The sequence below is a fragment of the Papio anubis genome, chromosome 4 (genome assembly GCF_008728515.1).
Source record: "Papio anubis isolate 15944 chromosome 4, Panubis1.0, whole genome shotgun sequence".
Taxonomy (NCBI): domain Eukaryota; kingdom Metazoa; phylum Chordata; class Mammalia; order Primates; family Cercopithecidae; genus Papio; species Papio anubis.
Genome location: NC_044979.1, coordinates 10,737,367 through 10,760,312, shown reverse-complemented (window position 1 = coordinate 10,760,312; position 22,946 = coordinate 10,737,367). Strand labels below are relative to the sequence as shown.

At 42.7% G+C, this 22,946-nt stretch overlaps 1 protein-coding gene across 1 annotated transcript in view; it reads left to right on the top strand.

Annotated features, from left to right (window-relative positions):
• Nucleotides 1-22,946, top strand: part of CNTNAP2 (contactin associated protein 2) — a 2,167,939-nt gene that overhangs the window by 1,852,449 nt on the left and 292,544 nt on the right. The window contains exon 16 of the mRNA XM_031664956.1: nt 13,067-13,237. Within this exon, the coding sequence (XP_031520816.1) occupies nt 13,067-13,237 (171 nt within the window). The remainder of the gene's footprint in view (nt 1-13,066; nt 13,238-22,946) is intronic.

Sequence of the window (22,946 nt, the reverse complement as noted above, 5' to 3'; positions counted from 1 at the left end):
AATTCACAGCCTAGCGGAGGAGAGGAACACATGAAAGTAATTATAACAACAAGTTAGATGCAATGATAGATACAAGATATCCTAGGAGGACAGGGAAATAGTACCATGCCCAGTCCAGGGATACATCAGAAAGACTCTCTGGAGGAGGTGGCATCTGAACTGAGTCTTAAAGAATGAGTAGAAATCAAGTCCAATGTGGTATATGAACTGAGAGGGTGAAGGGGAGGACGTTGTAGAAAAAGACAATCCAAAAAGAGGAAACAATGCAAATAAAGCTGGATTCCACACACACCATTGTCATGGTGGGAACAATGGTAGCTGCATGTTGCTGAAATATACATTCTGAGGCTAAGAGTAGAAAGAGATAAGGCTAGGGAAGCAGGCCTATGCTTACTATGCCACGTCACCAAGCTTGCAATACTATATATTCTGCAAGATATTTGGAATCGTTGGGATGTGATACATGAGAGTGAAATGTCGGTTTTGCTTTTTTTTTTTTTTTTTGAGATGGAGTCTTGCTCTGTCACCCAGGCTGGAGTGCAATGGCCTAATCTTGGCTCACCATAACCTCCGCCTCCCACGTTCAAGTGATTCTCCTGCCTCGGTCTCCCGAGTAGCTGGGACTACAGGCACCTGCCACCACACTCAGCTAATTTTTGTATTTTTAGTAGAGACAGGGTTTCACCATGTTGGCCAGGCTGGTCTTGAACTCCTGACCTCAGGTGATCCACCCACTTTGGCCTCCCAAAGTGCTGGGATTACAGGCATGAGCCACCGCGCCCAGCCTTGTTTTGCGTTTTAGATGGATTTCTCTGTTGACTTTATCAAGGATGAATTTGAGATGAACAGCACCAGAAACAGAACCAAGTTAGGAGGCTGCTGCCACATCCAGGCAAGAGACAATGCAGAGCCAAGGCAGCAGAAGGAATAGAGAGGAGGAGACATAGCACAGACTATTTAGAAGGTGTGACTATCAGGCCTTGGGGATTGACTGGATACTAAGAAAGAGCTCCCAGGTTCCTGCCTTGAATGGTAGACAGGGAAAAGCTCTACCTTCTGAGATGGAGAATACTGCTGATAGAGTTAATTTGGAAGAAGAATGTTTGCTTTCAGATATTGAGTTAGATCTCTACTATGCGTTTAAGGCTAAAATAGGCATTTCTTACTGGACAGCTTTACCTTGATGATTTATATTGAAGATCTAACTTATGCATAAATTTGGGAATCGTTAACATATGATTAGTACTTGAAATCATGAAATGGGTGAAAATTACTCAGGAAAAGAAGGAAAGGCAGAAATATTCATCCCTGGGACACAGGAACATTTTGAAGTTTCATTTCCCAGAGTCACCCCCGCTCCCATGGCACTTCAGTGTACCACACTCTTTGATAAATAAATAAATATATATATATATATATGTATATATATACTTTTTCTTTTTTTCCTACTAAATAGAGATGAGGTCTCACTATGTCGCTGAGGCTGGTCTCAAACTCCTGGGCTCAAGCAATCCACCAGCTTCAGCCTCTGAAAGTGCTGGGATTATAGACATGAGCTACCACGCCCAGCCTGATAGTCTACTCCTTAACCTACAGGAAGCAGATATCAATTTGTTTTACAACCTCTAGATGCAAAAAACACTGCTTAGTCTTATTTTTACTGAATCAAAACTTCGTTTCTTGCTAAATCTTCTTCCCCTCTTTGCCAGGGTGTAAAAGATTCAGTCTCGTTTTTCCCTCCTTTCTGGAATCAATCACATAGCAACCCTTAGGGCTTACCCAGGACAGAAATTTGAGTGAGGACAGGAAGGCCAGAAGTTCCCGTGACACACCTAGCTATTCACGTCTCCACTTCTAGTTATTAACTCTGAGCCCCGGTAGACCTAGGACTACTCAGGCATAAATAATAGCCCCCAAATGAAAAGTGGGAAATGGTAGAGCCCTAACGTGGACAGCTTGAAGAGCTTCATAAAAAAATCATAGACTTGTTCCCACCCTTCAAACTTGTGAAACACACAACTGTTTCAAACATTTTAAATGTACCAAAATTACCTCATAAGTACCCTTTATATTTCAATGCACTAATAATGAGATCGACCTGTAAGAATTTCCATGCCTAATTAGGAACAAGCCAGTTTTATCACAAGCCCCAGAACCCGGCTGTAGGTCAGCTCCCAGCAGTGCAGGAAGCACCCCAAGTGTTATGACCTTCAGGCTTTCACCAGCATATTCTTTTTTTCTGTGGGACCCCCATCCCCATTCTAGCCCAAAGGACTCAAATCACAGAGACACACAGGGTGAAATATTTATGTTGTTGGCTCCTCCCGCGAACTTGTCATCTGATCATTTCGGGCTGCAGCGGTGGAACAGGCTTGCTGGACGGGAAGAAATGCTGCAGAGAGAGTGGCTGACTCAAACCCATGGACAGCATTTTATTAATAACTTGCAGCCCTTCATTCTAAGTTAAACTTGCCCAATGAAATGAGGCCTAGAGCTGAACAAAGCTCCTCTTACCTAACCTGAATGTACAAAAAAGGTTTAATTAAGGAAGTAATTTTTCTTCCTCCCATAAGGAACTCTTGACAAATAGACTCAAATCTGCATGCAAATGAAGCCATCTGGTTGATTGTTGTCCACAGTCCCCAGCTCACAGGAAACAATAGAAGGCCCTTTGCATAACTCAAAGAATCTGCAAATCTCTAACATTTGGGTCACTAATGATTTTCAGAGTAATTAGTCTCTTCAGAGCTGCTATTTACATTGGAAAGTGTTTGCCATTTACAGCAGAAGCTATAGATGTGCTTCTAGGTGCAGCCCCAGCGTGAGCCGTTTGGTGGGCTGAAGAAATCACTGAATCTGGGAGGGGAATGACAAGACCATTGGCCACTGGAGCCAGCCCAGCAGCCACACTCCTCACCAAACTGCAGCCCAGAGTGCCTTCATGCCATCTTCTCCATGTGGGCCAAAAGCAGACTCCTCTAGCCACCGTCTCTTCCCCCTTCCTAATTCCCCGTCTCCCCTCTGGGGAGGGAGGAGAGAGGGCAGGGGTGGGCACACCAGCCAGGGCCTCTGCTTCTCATCACATGTCTCTGCTACTCTGCAGTTACCTCCTGTAAACGTTTGTTCAAATGCAATTATGTCCATTGCTTGGGTAACTCTGCCTTCTTAGTTGTCAGGTCACTCCTCCTTTTATCAGATTTTTATTTAATGGCTACTCTACAAAACCACGTAACACAGGGCTGGTGCTCTAGGATGATAGCTCTGATTCATGTGTCCTGAATGGAATTACCAAAAAAAAAAAAAAAAAAGTCGGTGGAGATGAAGACATAGGGAGCACAGAGTTTTGGAAGCTAGTGAGGGAGCAGAGGAGGGAAAGAGATGAAGAGGACAAAAGGGCAGACATGGGAGAGGTCGAGAGGAGTGAGCCAGCCGAGGAAGTGACTGCTGCAGGCTTAGCTGTCAATCCTGGGGTTTGCTGCTCCCCGTGGATGGAACTAGAGGACATAATGCTCCGTGAAATAAGCCAGGCACCGAAGACAAATACTGCAAGCTCTCATGCATGTGTGGAATCTAAAACAAACAGACTCAGAGAAGCAGAGAGGAGGATGGTGGGCACAGAGGCTGGGAGGTGCAGGAAATGGGGAAATGGTCAAAGAGTGCAGTTAGGAGGAACATGCTTGGTTGGTTGGTTGGTTGGTTAAGTTCTATTGCACAGCTTGGTGAATGTAGTTAGTAATAGAGTGTGTATATTTCACAATTGCTAAGGATGAATTCCAAATGTTCTTACCCCCCAAAATGTTAAGTATTTGAGGTGATGGATATGTTAAGTACCTTGATTTAATTATTTCACTTCATCTTAATAAATCATGACATCACTTTGTACCCCATAAATTTATACAATTATATATTGTCAATTTATGATTTCTAAAAAAGCATTAGTACCTGTGGTATATCAGGCTCAGGAGAAAAGTCTCAGGGTTTGTCATCTTACTGTTCACACATTGAATGAAAAGAGGCTCCTCTTCCATCCTTCCCCACTCCTTGGCCAAGCCCTTGCACAGGCTGACTGTAAGTGAAATCAAAGGCTATCAGTGTAGTAGTAAGTAATCACACTTACTGAACTTTTGTTTTGTGCCTAGCACTCTGCTAAGTGTATTTCATGGGTTATCTCCTGAGATTCTCACCATACCCTATAAAAGAGGTTCCACTGTTACTCTGTGCCTAGACCAAACAGGGTCGAGCTGCTTATTCTGACTGCCCAATAACGAGATGCAGATGAACTGGGAAAGAAGAGAGGTTTTTTTTGTTTTGTTTTGTTTCTTTGAGACGCAGTTTCGCTCTTGTCACCCAGGCTGGAGTGCAATGGCGCGATCTTAACTCACTGCAACATCTGCCTCCCAGGTTCAAGCGATTCTCCTGCCTCAGCCTCCCAAGTAGCTGGGATTACAGGCATGCGCCACCACACCCGGCTAATTTTGTATTTTTGGTAGAGACAGGGTTTCTCCATGTTGGTCAGGCTGGTCTCAAACTCCCGACCTCAGATGATCCACCCGCCTCGGCCTCCCAGAGTGCTGGAATTACAGGCATGAGTTTTTATTTCTGTAACTGGATACAGGGAGAAGACCTGGAAATTATTGCCAGATCAACTCAAACCTACAAAGTTTTCCAGAGCTTATATACCTTCTAAGCTATATGTCAATGAGTAAGTGTGCATTTATCTAAAGACATAAATGACTCACTTCTTTTAATCTATAACTAGGCTCTGAGTTCTGAGGACCTTCCTCTGAAGCCTCAGTAAAAGTACTTAATCTAAATGGGTTCAGATGCTGGGCTAATGACGATTGTCTTGTCTCCTGCTAAGTCATGGAGGTTTGGGGAGTTCCTTCAGACCCCCATTAAACTTCTCTGTGGAGGCCTGGGGAGTTTCTTCAGACCTCCACTAAAACTTGTTTAATCCTAAACAGGTCCTATTAAGAATTCCTTCATTATCTTGTCATGTTTCAAGGCCCAGGAAAGGCCTAGGCAAACTCTTGGTGGGCTTTTGTTACATCCTAGCCTTTATATAAGGGCACTGGTTCTTTCGGCTTTTAATAATTAACTTAACCATTCAGTCAGCGCTGAAATAGTTGTTATGGAGGCTGCATTGGTAAGACCCGGCCAGCCACAATTCCATTGTCCACATGAGGATTTAGGAAGACCAAGTGATCTGCCTCACATCGCCCAGTAGGTGGAGATGGTAGAGCCAGAATGGGAACCTGGAGGTCAGATTCCTCAGCCTGCGCACGGAAACAGTGCAGGGAAGCTTCACCAAGTGACAGCCCAGAGCAGCCCAGGGACTCACTTCCTGTCATCCCTCCCAACCCCCACCACTTCCTCCTGGTAGTACCACCCCGCCAATGCTTCTAGGGCTCTTGCTGGACCCACAGGTGGACTATGACCTCCGTCTGTTACCTCTTTCTCTTCATTCACGACAGAACTTCAGCACATCACAAGTTCAGTTACTTCATTACTGGCAGTAAAGGAAAATCTGTAAGTGCAGACTGTTGATAGGCAGGTGGGAAGCAAGCTGTGGAGCTCCAAGAGGCCCAGGAACTGGAGGCAGGCAAGGGCCAGGCTTAGAGCCGGAGGAATGGTGGAACGTCTATGTGAGGGTCAGTCACACCCCCGCTCCCCGCTCTGACCCTGCCAGCGACTCTCCTACTCTACCCATGCAGGAAGTGGGGGTTCACACTCCAGACACCAGGCACCAAAAAATGAGGGAAAAACTCCTTAATAAAAACAGAGGAAAGATATGGAAATTGATATAATAAGGTTGACCCCTCTCCTTAGCCTTCTTCCTCTCAGCTCCCCAAGCACTGACCAACAGACATATATTCCTCATGAGGAAAGTAGCGGATTCTTCTCTCAAGATATTGAACATTCAGTGACCAAAACAAGTCACAGATACTGACATTCGGGGTCCCTTCAATGGGTCAGGGGACTCTCCATGCAATAATGAAGCCCAATCATTAAATTCACTGCCATCCCAGACACACACACTCCAGATTGCAGTCAGCTGTCTAGTACTTGGCTGTTCAGTATAAACAGGTGAGACTCACCAACCATTTAGGGTAATGTCAGAGATCTCATAAAAGAAGGGACCCCAAACTCACAATCCAGGGTAGGGGTGGGTGGTAGGAGGTCAAGGAAGAAACAGAGGCAACAGAGAAGGCAGAAGAAAACTTTTGATAATTGATATTCTCAGAGAGACAAGGGCAGATACTGAGATACTGCCTCCAAAAAAATCAGAATGGAGTACTATGAAAAGGGAGACTATCGAAGAACAAGAAATAATACTTGGAAATTTAAAATATGATAGCTGAAATTAAAACACAATGACAGTATTGAAAATAAAGCTGAGGAAATGTCCAAAGAAGTAGAACACAAAGGAAAAAGATCAAAATTAGGAACAAAATTAGCAAAAAAAAAAAAAATTCTAACATAAATAGGTGTTTGAGAAAAGGGATCAGAGAAATTATTAAAGTCTCAGACCTGATATGGGAGAAAAATCTATATCAAGGCAATCATGAAGTTCCAATTAAAAGAGTTAAAGATCCTAAAAGTTTCCACAGAGGAAAAAAATGTAGGTTGCATATAAGGCTTCGTAAACAGAAAGCAGTTGCTTTCTCATTGGCAACCCTGACAACCTGACAATTTTCTTTCTGGAGTTTCTCAATTAAGCGTGGAAGTAGAATAATGACTCATCAGAAGAACATGGGTTTAGAAAGTTAACCTTGAGTATCTCTTTTTTTCAAGGAGCTACCTGAGAATGTGTTTCAGGAAAATGAGGGTGTAGACCTAGGAAGCGGATGTCATGAGATCCTGAAACTTGGGGAGGTAATACCAGAGTGGCAAAAGGAAGTCCCTGCACTAATGGCAGAAGGAGGTCCCAGGACAAGGGCTGAGCAGTAACCCTGAGAAGAACCTGTCCAGGTGGGAACAGAGGAAAGAGAGCCGTAGAAGATGCCTCCAGAGGACAAAAATGTGACTGCAGATGGCCTGATGTGTGCAATGTTGGAAACTTTTTGAGAAGAATTTTACTGCTGTGTTAGAGAATCTGGAGAGAATTCATGGCAGATACATAGAAAAATAAGCAAATGAAAAAAGTAGTTATTGATTTTAAAGAAACAAAATACAAGAAAATACAATTGCAACAAAAAAAAAAAAACAAGAAAATACGATTACATACACACAAAATGCAAGAAAATACCACTTAAAGAAAATACAATTAGATTTTACTATTTGGCTTTTAAATAATATTACATAGTCCAAAAATGTGAATACTGTACTGAATTTATTTTTTTATTATTATTATAGAGATAGTGTCTTACCGTTGTCCAGGTTGAAATGCAGTGATATGACCACACTTCACTGCAACCTCGAACTCCTGGGCACAAGGGATCCTCCTGCTTCTGCCTCCCAAGTAGCTAGAACTACACCATTATATGCAGCTATTTTTGTTTTTTTTAAGAGAGAGGATCTCACTGTGTTGCCCAGGCTGGTCTTGAACTCCTGACCTCAAGCAATCCTCCCACTTCAGCCTCCCCAGTCACTGCAATTACAGGTGTGAGACGCCATGCCAAACTTGAATTTCAATATAACCAAAAATCTGTGATTTGGCTATTTGGGGAGAATATAGAGAAAGGGGCTAGGGAAGCAGGCTTATAAAAGTGCTAAAGTCTCATCTTATATTCAGGAAAATAAGTAGAGAATTTCTAAAAGGTACAAATTAATAAGTAGCTCCAGTGGTTTTTTGTTTTGTTTTGTTTTGTTTTGTTTTTTAATACAGCTATGTAATTGAAAGAGTTACAAGTATTAGAAGGCATCTCTAAGGAATTGGGAGGGGGCGGGAAGCAGGGAACTGCTTTTTGCTTTAGTCCTAACACCACTAGACCTTTATAAGTATGTACATGTAATACTTTAATACTTTGTTAGAAACAAAAATTAAGTTTAAAATGAAATGCTGCCCATCAGAAATAAGCTCAGAAAGTTTGAAGTTTGAATCCTATACTATCTTAGTCCGTTCTTGCACTGCTGTAAAAAAAAAAAAAAAAATACCTAAGACTGGGTAATTTATAAAGAAAAGAGGTTTAATTGGCTCACAGCTCCACAGGCTGTACAGGAAGCATGATGCTGGCATCTGCTGGGCTTCTCGGGAGGCCTCAGGAAACTTACAATCATGGCAGAAGGCAAAGGGGACGTACACATACCCTGTGGATGGAGCAGGAGCAAGAGAGAGAAGGGAAGGTGCTGCACACTTTAAACAACCACATCTCATAAGCACTCACTCACTATCACAAAGACAGCACCAAGGGCAATGGTGCTAAACTATTCATGAGAAACCGCCCCCAGGATCCAATCACCTCCCACCAGGCCCCACAACATTGGGGATTACAATTAGACGTGAGATTTGGGTGGGAACACAGATTTAAATCATATCCAATCCAAATAATCATTGGTCAGATTAAAGTAAGTGGCTGCTATGGAATTTGGGTGAAGATATGATATTGCATTTTCTATTGATGCTTAATTGGGGTTCAGAATGATGATGGAGACCAGCAAGCCTGCTTTGCAGGCCCAGCCCCCTCTCCTGTACTAGATAGAGGTACCTCCCTGGTTCCTTTTGCCACATGTGATGAGCCCTGGCTTTGCCTAACGTGTAGTTACAAAGCTTCTCATGTGACTGACTCACTTCCAAGCTTGCAGAGCCCTCAGTGTCATCTTGATCATTCTGTAAAGCTTTTGACTCTAGCCCCAGGCTGAGTCTCCAGTCCCTCTCTACCTGCCTCATTATTCTGTTACTGTTGATTGACCCTTCCAGTCTCAGACACTAATTTCTGTTCTATTTCACAACTTTCACATCTTCCTTCTCAGTTTCCAGCCTTGCCCCCTCCACTTATCCGTGTTGGCCTGGTCCCTGCCACCTTCTTTGGCACTGTCTTTGCCATACAGTGAATCTCTTATTCCCAGCTTGGCATTCTCACCCATTGTCACTTTACCCTCCATAGCACTGACCTTGGTAGCAAGTACAAATTGCAGCGATTTCAATAACCTTAAGGTTATGATACCATCAGTCTTGCAAATGCATGGCATTGTTCAATGAAGTCTATAAGGAGTTACAGAAATAAAGTCATGGATAAGGAGAATTATGGTGTGCTAGTGGAAGCAGTATCCAGTTATCAGTAGGTGCTAAAGCAGCCTTAGCTTTTATTTATATTTATTTAGCATCTTTAATACCCAGGTTACCATAAAGAACATTCTGTCTCATGAGGACTTTGTAAAAGGAGTGAAAATGGATATAAATGAGAGGGGCTACGAGTCACTTATCTATTGATTGAATAATTATTTATGAGTACTGACTGTATTCTGAGGCTGAAGATTACAGAGAGGAAATGTTTTCATGCCAGCTTTCATGGAGTGTATGATCAGTTGGGAGCAGTATCAACATACAATAATAATGCTGGAAGCTCTTTGCATCCAGAAGCGCTATAAGCATTGGAAAAACACTCACATCATCTTGTCATAATTAAAAATCCCAGAGATTGGGCAAGAGATTCCTCAGAACAGGACTCAGAGATGGTTACCATGGGCTGGAGCAGAAGCATCCACGATTTATTACTTGTACCCCACTCACTGAAAGCCTTTAAGCCCACATCCCATCGAGCTTGTTTACTTATAAATTCCATCCATGTACCACTGTATTTATATAGTGTACATTACAAAGTATAACTAAAATCGAATTAAAGGATAGCACTTTTAAAATAAATAAAAACAGAAGTTCTAACACCATCTGCCTGACCCCAGTGATCACCCTCAGCACCTCCTGAGCACACACCCCTACTTTCCTACCGTCAGTCTAATCCAGAGTGGAGTCCTCACTGTTGCTGCTGAGGAATCTGAATTTAACAAGCTCATCCAGAGATTTGAGATAACTCACAACTGACAACTCCAAAGGCATCATATGATAATCCAGATGTTTCCAGGATAGTGGGAAAAACCATTTGTACAAGGCATGACTTCCCTGTGAATGAGTCTATTCAAGAGATCAAATTAGATTGAAGTTGCTTAGTGAGCATAGAATTAGAATAAATGGAATTGTGGTCTATAGAGATATTTCATCACACTTGAATAACTGATGGAGCTACCTTTCTCCTCTCTGCGGATATTTCTGTCTGAATAACCAGTGCTGGGCCTCAAATAAATACTGACATGTTTTACTTTTAGCTTTCCTTTTTCTAGAATCATTTTAGACAACTGCCCTTCTGTTAATACATCACCACCTCAGAAAATAAGAAGGTACTTGATTGGATTGAAATTTTAAAATGTTAATTGCTTTCATGTCCTGGGGATACAGCCTAAGGAGACAGAATTGCTTTGCTTAAGGCTGAAGTCTGGCTGGGGACTTTGATCTCTGCAGGCTCTGGGGTCCTTAAAGGGCTCTCATCCAATTAGGATGAGCTGAATCCTTCTGGCCCTGGGCCTCATCTTTATTCCCTCCCAGCTTCAGGACTCTGATGAGCGAGAGCATTGGTTTAGGTTTTCTCACAGAGGTGCACCTGAGCGCCTCTTGCTGTGTAGTAAGCCAGATGTTCAGGCGGAAGGAAGGCTTACCCTTGATAAATAGCAACTTGAGCTTTATAAGCGCCTTTCTGTTCCCGTAACCAGTAGCCTACACTACATCATACAATATTCTCCTCCCTAAGAAGAAAGTAGCCTATTTAACTATTTTCTCCTACTGAAATCTATGATTTTATAGTTTGTTTAAAAAAAAAAATAGCGGCTGGGTATGGTGGCTCATGCCTGTAATCCCAGCACTTTGGGAGGCTGAGGCAGGTGGATCACCTGAGGTCAGGAGTTCAAGACCAGCCTGACCAATATGGTGAAACCCCATCTCTACTAAAAATATAAAAATTAGCCTGCCGTGGTGGTGCATGCCTGTAATCCCAGCTACTCAGGAGGCTGAGACAGGAGAATCGCTTGAACCTGGGAGGTGGAGGTTGCAGTGAGCCCAGATTGCGCCACTGCACTCCATCCTGCGTGACAGAGCGAGACACTGTCTCAAAAAAAAAAAAGCTTAAGACTGCACTAAGAACAGGAACACATTAAGAACAGTTTTTACCCTAATTAAGATATTTACAAACATATTTTGCACTAGTTTTCTGTGTATGTATTGCCTGCGACAGTAATTAATAGGGACGCCATTGGCTGAGACAGCTTCAGAGCCCTGGATACCTAGAGAAGCAAGTCAAACCCTCTCATTGTAAATACTGAAACAAAGCTAAGCTTATCAGCAATCAGAAACCACCACCTAACCTCTAACTAAAGACTTTCCGCATTAACCAATCAAACGGTTTCTTTGTCTTGCATCCACAAACACATTTCTCTGTCTCCAACCCCGCACCCCAGGAGACAACTTGGATTCTGGTACTGCCCAATTCATGAATCGCTGAATGTCCAAATAAACATGATAAGATTTTCATATGCCGAAATTTATCTTTTAACATGCCTGGGGACTTATCTAGATGTTGCTATATTCTAGACATTTCTAAAAACAAAAACAAAGAGCATTAATTAAATAAGACCATATATTAATATTTCATGATTTAAAACTATGACTTAAGCATGGCAGAACCAACACAAAGTAACTTTTATTTGAAAATAATAGCTCAATTTAATATTGCATATGTGTATAATTTGCATAAAAGGAAGGAAAAATATCATTTGTGTATGAACAGAAACTAACAGAATGCACTTAGTGGATTCATTGTGCCTTTTGGAGAAAAGATATAGCAAACACTGTGTTTTTTAAAAAGCGTACATTTGGGGTTTAGTATTAGAGCTAAAGGCTTTAGTAACTGCTTTAAATCACACCCATATATTTTAGTCTTCAGCTGTGATAGTAAATGTACTCAGACATGTGCACATTAAAAAGGAATTTCTCCCCTGGAGATGAAGTTGAGAGCCAACTCTTGATCCCATATTAAATTCTTGGTCCATCTTTCCTAATGGAATCTGAATAACGCGGTTTGGTGTTTTTATTGCATCCTGTGAGCTGATTTTCTCCTGGAAACACTGGCCGCTCTGTCAGGCAATGAGTGGGGAGAGGCAGCTGGTACAATCACATCTTCTCCAAGAGCTCAAGGATAGAGGCTGGCTGAGAGCCATTTGGTGGGCTCACTCTTCATCCCCATATCATACAACAACGCCACAGGCCAGAGCCTCACCTGCAGTCCCCAGGAGGAAGTAGGAAGGGAAGAGAAGGCAGCTCGCCTCTGGGAGTCTGGCGCAGGAGAGGTGAGGAAGCTGCGCTAGCCTAGCCTGGTCACTTCTGCCTTCTTCCCGGCTCCTCACCTCCTCTGGGCTCGTCAGTTGTATTCCTGAAGCACCTGCCCCAGGTGTCTGGGGGCCGTTGACGCGGGAGTGGGCGCTGGCTCTTCCAAGGCAGAGGTGGATGAAAAGCGAGAGCAAAATACCAAAAACTTTGTTCTTATTTTGTCATCCTGAGATCTATCTCAGATGCTGTTTGCACCAGACCAAAGCCACCAGGACATACGCAGGAGTTCAAAACAGCCCCCAGCCAGCCACACAGTAACCCCAGGAGCTTCCCCCAATTGTTACATCTATTGGCATTTACTTCTTAGACTCCCATAGGGATCCTTGGTAGGAACCCCAACTATATCAATCTTTATTATTATATAATTATAAAATATTGTTTATTATAAATATTATAAAATATGTTATTGTATAATTTATAGAAATTCTATATTAATATTTAATTGTATGTAGATTGTGTATATTAATATTTTAAATATCTTTATACATAAATGAATATTATATAGACACACATATAACTTTTGGAAAGTCAGAGATATATTCGTGGCGATTTGGTCCAATGTTGTTCAACAGGATGAGAGAAAATAACGACTATTGCTAATGGTACTCATTAAACTCAAGAAATGGGTATCTGTTACATGACTAGGCTGATCAGGGTGTGAGTTAACCTGATTTTTTTGTTTTCTTCCCACAGGGAATTATTGGAATGCCGCCTCTTTCCCAAACCCATCCTCCTACCTGCATTTCTCTACCTTCCAAGGGGAAACTAGCGCTGACATTTCTTTCTACTTCAAAACATTGACCCCCTGGGGAGTGTTTCTTGAAAATATGGGAAAGGAAGATTTCATCAAGCTGGAGCTGAAGTGTGAGTATTAAGTTCCTTGTCAACTCATGGCGAGCCACTTTCGTCACCTCAGGGTGGTCCGGGCCCTGATTTTGATTCAAACAAGAAAGGTTTCCTTTGTTCCAGCAGCAGGACTAGAGGGGGACACACAAGCCTGAGTGTGGGCCCCCAACCTCAGTCCCTGTCCTTGGGATGCTCTCAGGGAAGCAGGCGCATCCAGATTCTCAAGCAGTTATTCAAGAAGACGAGAGAGAACACACTGCCCTCAGAATGTGGGAGAGGAAGGTTTATTTACAGCTTCATGTCTTGTGTGGCTCTTTTCCAAAGAGAAGGGGTCAAAAGTAGATGAGGGGTGTGTGCCTTGACCTGAGGAGCAGGGAGTGAGGGAAATCGTGTCAAGGAAGACAGGAATGATAACTAGTGACATCCGCATGAGTTCAGGAGGCTGCAGAGACCACAGGACTGGGTGATTCCATGACACAGAGTCTGCAGGTTTCCTAAAGAGGACCCACACCTGCACACCCTCTACAAGTGAGTTCTGGATGTCATGTACTTAGCCAAAGATACAGAGACAAAAGAGGCAGAGCTAGAGAGGATGCTGCTTAGCTCAGCTCACCAGCCTGGGAGCAAACACCATAAGGGGGCATTCAGGCTTGGGGAGCTCCGTCGGTGGAAGGTGGGGATTCGCTACACAAGACTTCAGTGCAATGCTTGCCCTACCTGGACCCTTTAATCATCAGGGCCCCAGTTCAGCTTTTGGAAGTTACAGTCCCCTGACTTCTAGGCTAGTTGATTATTTGCAAATGTTGAACTCCATTGGCTGTGAGAGTCAGGGAGACCACAGATCAACCACAAGGACGAGGCCAGGCTATGTCCCCTGTCCCTTTGCAAAACCTCAACCTTACACTCAGCATATCAAAAAGTCTCTCTTCCCCAAGTCTGTCCCCTTTAACTGACTGCTTATGTTCCTGGGTCTTTTCTAAGATTAATCCCAAATCCATTTCCCATTTCTGCTGAAATGCTGTTGGATTCACAGTAGCATTCTCAGGTTCAATTCTACACCGTCAGGTAAATTGCTTAATCTCTTTGAATCCTAATTTTCTGATTTATAAAAAAGAAATGCTAATTTGTGGTTGTGAGAATAGAATTTAGATATTCATAAAGCATTTATTTCAGTGTCTAGTAGTTATTGTAATTATCATCTTCCAAGGATGCTCATGGCGGATCTGATCTGAGCCAGGTCTGATTGAAAGGGAGACTGAGGCTATCCTGGTCCTAGAATTAAAATTAATTAATTAGCTAAAATCCCCCCTTTACTGAATTATGGATAAGAATAATTGAAAGGGGATTCTTGCTTCCCTCAGTTAAAATTAACTAACTGAATCAAACTATTTTCTGACTTCTACATAAGTCGGATCAAATTTTAGAAAGATTTTATGGCCACAAAAGAAAATTACCAGTTCTATATTTGAGTCATTCTGTAAGTTTCTATAAAAGTACTTGGATTCCCCCATCTTTATTTTATGTCCTCATGTTTTCTAAAGCCACGCCTGGGTGGGAAGGAACACAAACCAGATAGAGGGAGAGCAGGTGTTTCTACTCGGCCTTCTAATTTCTTCTTCTTTTCTCTTTTTTTTTTTTGAGACAAGGTGTCACTCTGTCACCCAGGCTGGAGTGCAGTGGCGCAATCATGGTTCACTGCAACCTCGAATTCCCAGGCTCAGGTGATCCTCCCACCTCAGCCTCCCAAGTAGCTGGGACTACAGGTGTGTGGCACCGCACTTGGCTAATTTTTGTGCTTTTTGTCATTGCGGGGTCTTGCCATGTCAGCCAGATCCCTGGGCTCAGGCAATGTGCCTGCTTTGACCTCCCAAAGTGCTGGGATTACAGGTATGAGCCACTGCACCAGGCCGCTAATTTCTAATTATGAAAAATCTTTAGAGCTGTCTTCAGAGTTTTCCAGGTCTTTCCACAGTATTAAAACCATGTGGCCCAGGTTGAATTACAGCCTCCTTTTGTCATTTACCTTCCTTTCACCGTATCCTTTACTCTGGGCCAAAGCATGTGAAAGGTTCGAGACACAGATTCGAGCCTCCGATCTTTCCTCAGAGCCCCTGAATCTACTAATGACCAGCGAGGCTGGAAAGACCTTTTCATGATCCCCAAATGGCACATATTAGATGCCATCATTATATATCATCTCCATCAGGGTTCAAAGGAGCCTCATGGAAAGGGAGGCAGACTTCTGTATTTAAGAAAAACTACAAAGTAAATAAGAAGTGGCGCTTTCATGAAGAACATGCAGGAAAAAATGGCCATGTTGGAGATTTGTTGCCGTCTCACCGATCACACTTTTTCTTTTCTTTCTTTCTTTGAGACGGAATCTCACTCCTGTCACTGGGCTAGAGTGCACTGGGGTGATCTTGGCTCACTGCAACCTCCACCCCCTGGATTTAGAGCAATTCTCCTGCCTCAGCACCAGTGGCTGGGATTACAGGCTTCACCACTGTGCCAGGCACTGTATTTTAGTAGAGACGGGGTTTCACCATCTTGGCCAGGAGGGTCTTGAACTCCTGACCTCGTGATCCACCCACGTTGGCCCCACAAAGTGCAGGGATTACAGGTGTGAACCACTACATACAGCCACTGATCCGCACTTTTTTTCCGATTGAGTGGTTCCTGAGACGTGGGTGAGAATTCTCTCAGGCCCACTTCCCTGTGCTGAGGAATCCTCTGCAAACCTGGTGACACAGCATTGGCGGGCTACCAGAGGGGCCTCAGGAAACGTTGATTCTGAAGTTAAACTCTTCAGAACTGTCTCTGTGTTTTCCCTTTTCCTTGTTAGGCCTTCTGATCCCTTTCTGACAGGAATTCACATTTTGTTTCTCTGAGCGTGTCTCAAAGGAATTTTGTCACAGTTCATGACTACATACTGCTTTCCAGAATAACAGTTCTGTTAATTAATTACGTTGTGCCCTTCTGTCAAGAGTGGAAGATTCTTGACTCAGAAAACAGTGAGTCGGTGTACAATAAGTTAATGAGATACCATCAGCATCTTATGCACAAGTAGAAAAACACAGAGATAAAATTAGGGCAATCACACTCATTAGCATGCTTTAATGGTAACATTTTAACCCTATACTTCATGTATTTACTATTAGTATTTATTCGTTCATTCAATGAGTATTTACTGAGTATCTACTATGTCCCAGGTACAGTGCTAGTGCTGAGGGAATTTAGTGAAATCGAGTGTGATTTATTTCCCTCAAAGATCTTTCTGTTTGTTTTAGAAAGCAGGCAAGTAACTCAGGAGTTATGATAATAACAAAAATAGCTCAGCTTCATTCAAACTGTCAGGCCTCGTTCCAGGCATTTTACGTGAATCATCTCACACTCGTAACCACCCTGTGAAGTGCATACTACCATTCACATCTCCGTTTTACAAACGAGGAAACTGAGGCACAGCATGAGTACATTGCCTGGACAGGATCATACAGTGAGGAAGTGGCAGAGCTGGGGTTTGACCCCAAACATTCTGTGTCTGTCCCAAAGTCCTTGCTGTTAACCTTAAAGCACACTGCCTCACAGAACAGACATCGAGAAAGTGACCGGGAGCACCGAGGGGAATATTTAAACCTGACTGGCATGACAAGGAGCACCTCCCAGGGATGGAATGCTTTAATTAAATTTTGATGGATAAGTAGAAGTCAGTCAGGTGAAGAAGGTGGGGGAAGAACAGGAGCCAGGGAAAAAAGGAAGTTTCAGGATAACACCAAATGAACAAAGGTGTCGGGGACGGAACCGAAGGACCCAAGAGGGGACAGGTGCAGTGGGGAGGGGAGGGGCCAGCAGTTGCAAGGAGGGCAGGGATGAGCACACAATGTAGTCTGCCTGGGGGAACAGCTTGCTCGACTTGACCCTGAAGGTTATGGAGAGCCAGGGCATAACTTGATCAGATTTACATTCACCAGAGAAAAGGCTGGAAGCCAGACAAGTGGCCATGGGAGCCTCTGTTAAGATAGAGGCAGAATGCATAGAAAGAGAGGAAGACAGCAATGAAGCATTGTAGATATGGAAAATCCTTCAGTGAGCTGAGATCGTACCACTGCACTCCAGCCTGGGCGACAGAGCGAGACTACGTCTCAAAAAAAAAAAAGAAAGAAAGAAAAAGAAAAAAGAAAGATCCTTAAGAGACAGATTCCACAGACATTCAACAAATTCTGGTGAGGGTTAAGTAGACAGGAAGATCCTAGAATGAAACCGATGTTTCTGGTTTTGATGTTGTGTGAGTGGGGCACCTTTCATGAAGGGGTTTGACATTCAAGAGAAAAATACAAATTGCATTCTGGATATTTTGAGACTAAGTCTCTGCAGGAAGGAAGGAAGTGGACACAGCTAGAGAAAGATGAATGAAAAAGTCAAGCAAGCAAGAAAGAAAGAGACAAAGAGAAATCAGAATAGGAGAAAACATCACATTCAGAGGAATAGAAGGAAGAAAAGCTAGTTTGTAGAAAACTAACAGAGAAGTAGGAAGACAGTGGCACCCAGAAGCCAAATGTGTAGAGAGAGGAAGCAAGATTTGCAAGAAAGAAAAAAAGATGTGTTCAGATATTGCTGAGAGCTGTCATCTAAACACAATGGGAGGCATAAATTGGGACCATCAGATTTAACCCATAAGTTCAAGACCATCACTGTGCAAAAAGGTCAGACGCTATCACTAGGGTGAGTGGAAGTGGATCATTGGAGATCAAGGCAGGGTGGTTTTGTACCTGTATTCCCTTAGTCTCCTGCCCAGGAGGGTAGAGACTTGAGCATTCATATAGATAAAGGACAAAAATATGAGTAGCAGAAGGGGGATATGGAGCATACAGGAGCACCTAATAGGGACCTGAGCTGACAGGAGCAAGGTCCCCATGGCTGTGAGGCAGTGAGGTAGACCCAGCATCGCAGCACCTCACAGCGGTGAGGGAGAAGAAGGTAGGAAGTAAGAGGACAGCATAAACCACCCACTAGGAAATGCCTTTCCAAATCAGAATTTGTTGTTGTTGTTGTTGTTGTGTGTTTGTTTGTTTGTTAGTATTTTTGAGACGGCAAAGAGATATTGCTAAAGAAAACATTTATAGAGCAGATATCAGAAAACCTGGACTCTAAACTTTTCTTCATCACTAACAACCATGGATCTGTCCATATATTTTTTCAGTTACCCCTAAAGGATTAGCTTGGCTGCTCTAGATCCTTTTTCTGATTGAGAGGGCCGTCATAACCAGGGTCCCAACCTCGGGCCACCACCTACTGACCACCTGCCCTACTGCTGCTGCTGGGAGGCACTGGAACCCCTGAGGTGGAAACAGGAGAACCCAGCACCCACCTCCTAGTGAAGGAGACAAGCACGTTAGTGACAGTGTGGATACATAATTTCACTGAGAGCTTTCCAAGTGCCAGGCCCTGTTCTGAAGCTTTTGTAGGTATTAACTTTTTATGTTACACATCCAAGTTTTATACACATTTTACAGCTAAGGAAATGGGAGCATATAGTTGACACTGCCAACTCCAGATATGGTGCTTTTGATCATTAAAATAAGTAAATTACAACCATAGGCACAAAGTGTTATGAACATTCAGCAGAGAGGTATATGACCTATCCTGGGAATGAAGGGGAAGATGAGGGAATGCTTCAGCTGGGTCATAAAGAGCAGGCAAAAGAGTTAGAGGAAGGCATGGGGAAAAGAATTCTTGGAGGAAGAGGCAATGCGAACAAAAACACAGGAATAGGGAGCGTGATGGGCGTTCGGGAAACTGCAAGCGTTTTGTATTGTTAGAGTGTGAAGTATGACACACGCAATGAAGATTTGGGGGCAAGTCTCAGATCTGCTTCTAAATATATGGTCATCTAAACATTCAACTAGTATTTATTGAGTACCTGCTCTGTGTGTACCTAAAATGAACATAAGAAGACATGGCCCCAGGGGAGGCACACACCATCTAGTGGGAGAGACTGGTAATCTCTCTCTCTCTCTCTCTTTTAGTTTCAGGGGTAAATGTGCAGGTTTGTTACATAGGCAAATTGCATGTCACAGGGGTTTGATGTACAGATTATTTTGTCACCCAAGTAATAAGCATAGTACCTGATAGGTAGGTAGTTTTTCCATCCTCTCCCTCCCCCTGCCCTCCACCCTCAGTACACGTATCCATGCATACTCATTGTTTAGCTTCCACTTGTAGGTGGAAACATGCAATATTTGGTTTTCTGTTCCTGTATTAGTTCACTCAGGATTATGGCACCCAGCTTCATCTATGTTGCTGCAAAGGACATTATCTCATTCTTATTTATGGCTGTGTAGTATTCCATGATGTATATGTACCACATTTTGTTTATTTGAGACTAGTAATCTCTGTTATTATAAACAGAGATTATAATAACATCTCTATTATAAACAGAGATTATAATAACATGGTTTGGTGGTGTTTTTTTTGTTTTGTTTTGTTTTTGACAGATTCTCACTCACTCTGCCAGCTAGGCTAGAGTGCAGTGGCACAATCTTGGCTCACTGCAACCTCTGCCTCCCGGGTTCAAGCAATTCTCCTGCCTCTGCTTCCCAAGTAGCTGGTATCACAGGTGTGTGCCACTACACCCGGCTAATTTTTTGTATTTTTAGTAGAGACAGAGTTTCACCATGTTGGCCAGGCTGGTCTCCAATTCCTGACTTCAAGTGATCTGCCTGCCTCCACCTCCCAAAGTACTGGGTTTACAGGTGTAAGCCACCACCCACACCCAGCCTATAAAACAATATTTTGGATAGGATAATATTAGAGGTGCAAGCAATATGCTGTGGTTACTTAGATGAGGCAACATTTACTTCTGATTGAAGAAGAAAAGTTTTCTTGAAGATGCTAACATTTCAACAGAGCCACAAAATGAATGGAAAAGGAAGTTTCAGGCTCAGAATGCCAAAGGAAAAAAGCGCAGTGTCATAGATGGCATGAACACATCAAAAAGGTGTGGCTCCATCATACACCCATGCTGCGAGGATTATGGAACATTAGTTACCATTATATCTCCAGGGCCACCATAATGCCTGGCACGTGGTAAGAACTGAATAAGCGTTTGTTGAATGAATGAAATGAATGAATGAGGTGCTAGTCTGAATGGAGAGCCCCGGAAAATCTAGGTGGAGAAGGAGATCACCACGACTGAGGTGCTGATCCAAATATAGATAAGGAATAATATGTGGAAAGGCGGAAGAACAGGTCACAGTTGGTGAAATTTTTGAATTCAAGATTTCACAGGAAAGCAGTTTGGGTGATAAGAAGAATGAAAATTGAAATGGAATTTTGTAGGTTGTATCAAAAGGCTGCAGAGAAAATCAGGGCACTGGGAGGCCAGAGTGTTGTTGAGTGGTCACCTATGTCACTGTTGAGGTCATCACTGGTGAAAACCAGAGGTGAAATGGACAGGGAATCCATGACCCAAATTTTACTGTCCCGGGTTTCAAACAGTGACCACAATATGAACGGGGAGAGGATGAATCATAGGTGGACGCGTTGCCGTTTGAAGACTTTGAAGCCATAAGAGTGGAAGAAGCACGGAGAAGGGAAGGATGGGCCAACTGTTCGCCTGGCCCCAAGATATGGGCCACTCGGAAAAGGGATTACAATTCTAAGGGTTGTAAGTTAGGGTCCCCTTAGGGTGGACTGCAGTCAGAGGAAGGAAGTGTTTGAAGGTGTTTAATAATATAACAAATAGTGACCATACAGTCTTTATTTTTGTTTAACAATTTAAAAGAGATTTTAGGTTGGGCACAGTGACTCACGCCTGTAATCCCAGCACTGTGGGAGGCCGAGGTGGGCAGATTGCTTGAGCTCAGGAGTTCAAGACCAGCCTGGCCAACATGGCGAAACTCCGTTTCTACTAAAAATACAAAAATTAGCCGGGTGTGGTGGCACACCCCTGTAATCCCGCTACTCAGGAGGCTGAGATTGCACCACTGCACTCCAGCCTAGGCGACAGAGCAAGAATCTATCTCAAAATAAATAAATAAATAAGATTTTAGAAGACATTTGTGAAGGGGATTTTTGGAGGGAAATTTTGAAGGAAAAGCTCACTGAGTAGGTAACATTCAAGAAAAGCAACCAGAAACTGTTGTAATACTTTAACATAAGCTTCCGTGTTGCCCAAGTTAGAGCTTTTTCAGGTATCAGGATAACTTGGAGGAAGTATTTGCATTTGTAGTGCCCTCCACAAAAAATGTGGAGGCAGTGGCCTAATGTCCTACTAATCTTAGGAAAGAATATGAAGGAAAAACTTTCATTTTCAAGATGCAGCCTTCTGCAATATACATGCTCAAGAGGTGGGAAATATTCTGCAATATACAGAAACTGATGTAAGTGCAGTATTAACAGCAATTTATCTTCCAATATTTCAAAAAGTGAACTTTTTATTTGTTATTTATTTTTATTTTAGTTCTAATTTTATGTGCACAAATGTTGCAGTTTTTATATGTATACATGAGCCATGTTGGTGTGCTGCACCCATTAACTCATCATTTATTAGGTATATCTCCTGCGTGCTAGTCTACCCCTACCCCCCTCCCACAGTAGGATCCAGTGTGATGCTCCCCTTCTGTGTCCCAAGTGATCTCATTGAATTCCACTGGAGTGCGGTATTTGGTTTTCTGTTCTTGTGATAGTTTGCTAGAATGACGGTTCCAGCTGCATCCATGTCCCTACAAAGGGACACAAACTCTCATCCTTTTTATGGCTGCATGGTATTCCGTGGTGTATATGTGCCACATTTCTTAATCAGATGTCACTGATGGACATTTGGGTTGATTCCAAGTCTTTGCTGTGCTGAATAGTGCCCTTAATAAATACGTGTGCATGTGTGTCTTTATAGCATGACTTATAATCCTTTAGGTATATGCCAGTAATGGGATGGCTGGGTCGTGGTATTTCTAGTTCTAGATCCTTGAGGTGCCACTGTTTTCCCACAATGGTTCCAACTAGTTTACAATCCCTAACAGTGTAAAAGTGTTCCTATTTCTCCACATCCTCAGCACCTGTTGTTTTCCCGATTTTTTTAATGATCATACATTCTAACTGGTGTGAGATGGTATCGTGTGGTTTTGATTCGCACTTGCCCATTCTCTGATGGCTGGTGGTGATGACATTTTTCTTCATGTATGTCTGTTGGCTGTATGAATATCTTCTTTTGAAATTGTCATTCATATCCTTTGCCCACTTTTTGATGGGTTGTTTGTTTTTCTTGTAGAATTTGTTTGAGTTCTTTATAGGTTCTGGATGTGGCCCTTTGTAGATGAGTAGATTGCAAAACTTTCTCCCATTCTGTGGGTTGTGTTCACTCTGATGGTGGTTTCTTTTTGCTGTGCAGAGCTCTTTAGTTTAATTAGATCCCATTTGTCAATTTTGGCTTTTGTTGCCGTTGCTTTTGGTGTTTTAGACATGAAGTCCTTGCCCATGCCTATGTCCTGAATGGTATTACCTAGGTTAGAACATTTTATTTTTAAACAGTTTCACTCTTGTAGATGTGAAGAAAGTCTAATTCTGCTTTACTGGGCTGTTGTGCTGTTGGGGTGTTATTTAGGATGTTTTAAAAAATATATATTGTTTTTTATTAGTACAAATCAGGTGTTAGCATGCGGATTTTTCATATGTATTTATTATTTATTTATTTAGAGGCAGAGTCTCACTGTCACCCAGGCTGGAGTGCAGT